This window comes from Triticum dicoccoides, chromosome 2A (assembly GCF_002162155.2).
Source record: "Triticum dicoccoides isolate Atlit2015 ecotype Zavitan chromosome 2A, WEW_v2.0, whole genome shotgun sequence".
Taxonomy (NCBI): domain Eukaryota; kingdom Viridiplantae; phylum Streptophyta; class Magnoliopsida; order Poales; family Poaceae; genus Triticum; species Triticum dicoccoides.
The window spans coordinates 37532895-37537858 of record NC_041382.1 but is presented as its reverse complement, the minus strand read 5'-3'; the positions used below and the strand labels follow the sequence as shown (position 1 = coordinate 37537858).

The following is a 4964-nucleotide window of genomic DNA, read 5'->3' as shown; positions in this document are numbered from 1 at the left end:
GATGGCCACTGTAGAGAGAGCGTGTGTTCGCCCATACCGTAGTACAGCGGTGCGATTTCGTTAAAGAAAGCAGCGCACACTCGCCAGGATTCAAACTCCGGACCTCCAGCTGGTGAAGGGGAGTAGCTAATCAGTGGAGCTGACAAGGTTTGGTGACAAATGAGGTGCGCGCAAGGTTAAGAGCAAATCTACAAAGCAGAATCCGAGAAGTCTTTGAAATTTTTTGAACATGCATTAGAAATTGTGAACAAAATTTGGAAAAGCAAGTATTGTTTGAAAATCAGACAAAATTTTCAACAACTCGACCATGTTTTTTTAAAAGTGTGAACATTTTGAGCGAGGTTTTTAAATCCCAAGCATTTCTGAAAAATGCAAACATTTTTTGAATTTTTTTATAGTGGAAACATGTCTTGAAATTATGAACATTTTTTTCAAAAGCGTGAACATTTATTGAAATTGCCAAACATTTGTTTAGTTTGTGAGAATAAAACTGTAACCGGAAACATTTTTTAACATTTTAAACATTTTTCTAAAAACAAAAAAATTGAACTCATGATTTTTTTAAACACCAATTTTGTTTATAAGTAGCTCATCTCATCTGCCATTGCACCGTTTCGTAGAACTGTTGAATGTGTTTTTCTAACGTTAGTACATACACAAGCGCTCATATACACGCGCATACACTCACCATATGAATGGACACACACACACCCTATCCCTATGATCGTAAAACTGTTGAATGTGTTAAAGGTACTATATATGATTGATTCAGTAGGCTATTTTAGGAGCTCTAGTTTAACAACTTTTATTGGATAAACTAGGATGTTTCTGTTCTGTAATTTGTCACTTAATTTGTATGCTGGAACATATGTATCATATTTACTTGTGGTTGCCACGGAATTTGTATGCCTTCTCTTATGTTTGAGTCTACCGTCTGATACCTAATGTCCCGATCCCTTAATTTCCTTTTCTTTCTAATCCCAGTAGAACTGTCACCTGAAGAACAAATGCATCATGAAGAGTTTTATGATATCTAGCAAGGGCACCTGGCGTCCAAGAGCAGCGAGCATCAAGTTATCTCCTTGTGTTGTACTACTGCCAAGACCTGCTTTCGACATGTTATTGCTACCTTATTTTTCTTACAAATTCATAAATTAAATGGACTCGAGACGATTCAACTTGGAAATCATTTTCTACAAATTGAAAGGGATTACCTTTTTTACATTTATGAAACAATGAATAATAATCACTTCAATAAGCTTTACCCTTTCCTTCCCTATGTATTCCCTCCATTCCTAGATATATGACGTTATAAAGAGCTGGTTGGTTGTCTGTAGAAGGTTTTGCTTCAAGAAAAAGGTAATCTCGAGAAGGTTATCACCAAGGGATCCTTCTATAGAGATATGCGAAACCATATGAAGCTTATAAGATGATACGATATATATCTTTTTTAGCATGTGTAATGAAAGTTTTATGTTCACAAACCATCCCTATTAAAATTATCAACTCAACACCATAATCTTAATGATATACACTTATATACTTAATATGTATTGAGCCCGTGCGATGCAATTATTGACTATGCTACGAGTAGTAGTCATGTTAGTACTTGGTGCTTGGTATCTATCTTAGCAAGATGCACCTGGATAAAGAAGATCCTAATGAGAGCCGTTAGCATCAACTAACTACTATGTCCAAACACAAAGTACAACTACACTGCAATATTGTATTAACGTCACTGAAATAATCAGAGGACAACCATCATGTACTTGTACATCGTGAATGGCAACTACGAAAATAAGCACAGCTACAACTTTATCTAAACATTTTGTACCCAACTAAACCTTCGTATATAGTGACAATGATAGAGACAAAGAGGTAGCTAACGGATTCAAGATAGTCGGTGTACACCTTGCGCTACAACATGTGGTATCGAGTTGTACTCGCGTCGTGACTATATCTCATGTTGCGAGGAGTTAAGTTCCAATGCCTACATAGGCCATGTACTACAATGGGTTTGGAGTGTTATATATGTTGGTGATATTGGCATCGTACAACTTTGAGCATCAGATATGCTACAAAAAATATCATAAATATGCAAACTTTTTGAAATATTTGAAATATAGCTTTCCACTATCAAGGGGATATATTGAATAAGTTACTAAGAGATTGCTGTGTGGGGTAAGTATTTATGCCAGACATTGTTGGATAGAGACCAGATATATGGTTTTACACACACATATGATCATTAAGAGTCGGGTGATTTTCACTTCCTGCTTTGTGATCTACGGCTTACTTTGAATAATTGTGTTTTGTTTGAAACTACCGTAATAAAGAAGTAGAGGACTGAATTGGAAGAAACCAATATGGCCAAACACTTAAACATTACCAACAAACAAAATCAAACCTCCCTCCTAAAACCGCAATATTGCAACAGTCATCCTTCTTTGTATTCCACAATCAACTAGCCTTAACACAAGATATCCTGTAATTAGTGCACAATAGTTTTCATGACCATATGTGCGGAAGTATGATAACTATCGTGCTATCGCGACCGCATCTTGCAATGATACATGTTCTAACGTGGGTGGGATACTTCACCAAAATTGCTCGTGGTGACACTAGTATCAGATGGATGCATTACTAGCCAGCTATCTTTACGCGCGTTCAATGAGAGGAGATGTCTCCGTCGACTGATAATACATCTGTGACGATTTCGTCAATCTCAAGATGATCTGTCAGTTTGGTCTGAAGAAAGTACTCATAGGGCTAGGATGTCATACTCCCTCCGTTCCTAAATATTTGTCTTTCCGGAGATTTCAACAAGTGACTACATACGAAGCAAAATGAGTGAATCTACACTCTAAAATATGTATATATACATCTGTATGTGATAGTCCATTTGAAATCTTTAAAAAGACAAATATCTAGGAATGGAGGGAGTATATGTGAGGTGCGTGTATGTATGAGCATCTATGTCTGTCTTGTGTTAAAAAAAAGTTATCTTTATGTGGGTCGCAAGTTAATCATTTTTTCTTGAGGTTTGACAACTCAATGAGATATTGACATATAGATACAAAACAGTAAAATAAATATATAATACAGATGTCGATGAAATTCCCTTTTTTGTGGCACTTTACCACAATTTAATTGCAGAAGACAAATTAAGAACGTTGTCCTGTCCAATTGGATGCCGACAGAATTACGGACTTCCTCCTATCATACTCTGAAACTGAACTGATCTGAAAATGAAGTAGGGTACCCATCCTTTCTTTCTGACGGAACGAGCAGCAAGCCAGAGTCTGGTGACTAGAGCCTGGAGCCAGTGCCGGCGACGTCGACGACGAAGCGGTAGCGGACGTCGTTGCGCGCGAGCCTGGCCAGCGCGTCGTTGATCCCGTCGGTGGAGACGAGCTCGATGTCGGCGGTGATGCCGTGCTCCCCGCACAGGTCCATCATCTCCTGCGTCTCCTTCATGCCCCCCGTCATGCTCCCGCTCACCGTCCTCTTCCCGAAGATGAGCGGGAAGGACGGCAGCTCCACCGGCTTGTCCGGCGCCGCCACCAGCACCAGTTTCCCGTTCACCTTGAGCAGCTCCAGGATGGGCCCCAGCGAGTGCTGCGCCGACACCGTGTCGATCACGTAGTCCAGGCTCCGAGCCATGGCCTGCATCTGCCTCTCGTCGGTGCTCAGGACGAAGTCGTCGGCCTTGAGGCTCTCCCTCGCCTCGCGCTCCTTGGCCGGCGACGTGCTGATGACGGTGACCTTGAGCCCGAACGCCTTGCCGAACTTGACGGCGACGTGGCCGAGCCCGCCCAGCCCGACCACGCCCAGCCGCCGCCCGGGCTCGCCCAGCAGCATCCCGTGCTGCTTCATGGGGCTGTACACGGTGATCCCGGCGCACAGCAGCGGCGCGGCGGCGTCGAGCGGGAGGGCGTCCGGGATGCGCACGAGGAACCGCTTGTGGGCGACGAGCATGCTGGAGTAGCCGCCGTAGGTGACGCTGCCGTCCCAGAAGATGCCGTTGTAGGTGAGCGCGACCTTGTCGCAGTAGTTCTCCTCGGAGCGGCGGCAGTGGTCGCAGTCGAGGCAGGAGGCGGCGATGCATCCGACGCCGACGCGGTCGCCGGGGCGGAAGCCGGAGACGTTGGCGCCGACCCGGGTGACGACGCCGGTGATCTCGTGGCCGGGCACGAGGGGGTACATGGTGATGCCCCAGTCGTTGTTGATGAAGTGGAGGTCCGTGTGGCACATGCCGCAGTAGTGCACCTTGATGGTGACGTCGTCCACGCCGTTCTCCCGGCGCTTGAAGGCGAAGGGCACCACCTCGCCGGACGGCTCCATGGCCGCCCACCCGCTCACCGCCTGCGTGTGCTTCGGGGTCACCTCCATCGCCGGCCAAAAATGTGCGTGAGACAGTGAAAGATTCTTGGTGTCTGTGGTGCTCGCTGCGCTGGTTGTTGTGCTTCTCAGCAGCTCTACCCACGGCTACTTATAGTGCGCTTCAGCTTCACGCGGTTGGTCCATCTCAGTGCCTCAGAGTCAGAGGTCTGGTCGTTTTGGATGCTATTAGGTTAATCTCGGTTAAGTAGTTTAAAGGGGGTGGTTGCTGCACTTGACCTGCTAGGGCGTCAAATGTAATCATTAAACACTTGGTCATGTTGGACGTGTTCGTTGACAAACTTGACAGTTTTGTTGATTAACATATATAGTTCATTGGTAAGGTGAAAAAATTATAGAAAAGACGCTCAAAGAGCATATTATCTCGTACTCCCTCCGTCCCAAAATAAATGATGACTCAACTTTATACTACTAGTTTTAGTATAAAGTTAGTATAAACTTAAGTCACTTATTTTGAGACAGAGGGAGTATTTATTAAGAAAAACAATAGCCTAAACACGGCGACTTTCCAAATGTCTACTACAACAAGGTTTATCCAGTTTCAGTGAGGAAGGGATGATGAT

General features: G+C 44.1%; 1 protein-coding gene across 1 annotated transcript; it reads right to left on the bottom strand.

Annotated features, from left to right (window-relative positions):
• Positions 1-3108: 3108 nt before the first annotated feature.
• LOC119353008 (probable cinnamyl alcohol dehydrogenase 6) lies at positions 3109-4534 on the bottom strand. The gene has a single exon (XM_037619587.1). The coding sequence runs from the start codon at positions 4390-4392 to the stop codon at positions 3310-3312; it is 1083 nt and encodes a 360-aa protein (XP_037475484.1). The 5' UTR covers positions 4393-4534; the 3' UTR covers positions 3109-3309.
• Positions 4535-4964: the final 430 nt, after the last annotated feature.

Coding starts and splice junctions, on each gene's coding strand:
- LOC119353008 (XM_037619587.1), bottom strand. CDS start 4,392: ATGGAGGTGACCCCGAAGCACACGCAGGCGGTGAGCGGGTGGGCGGCC.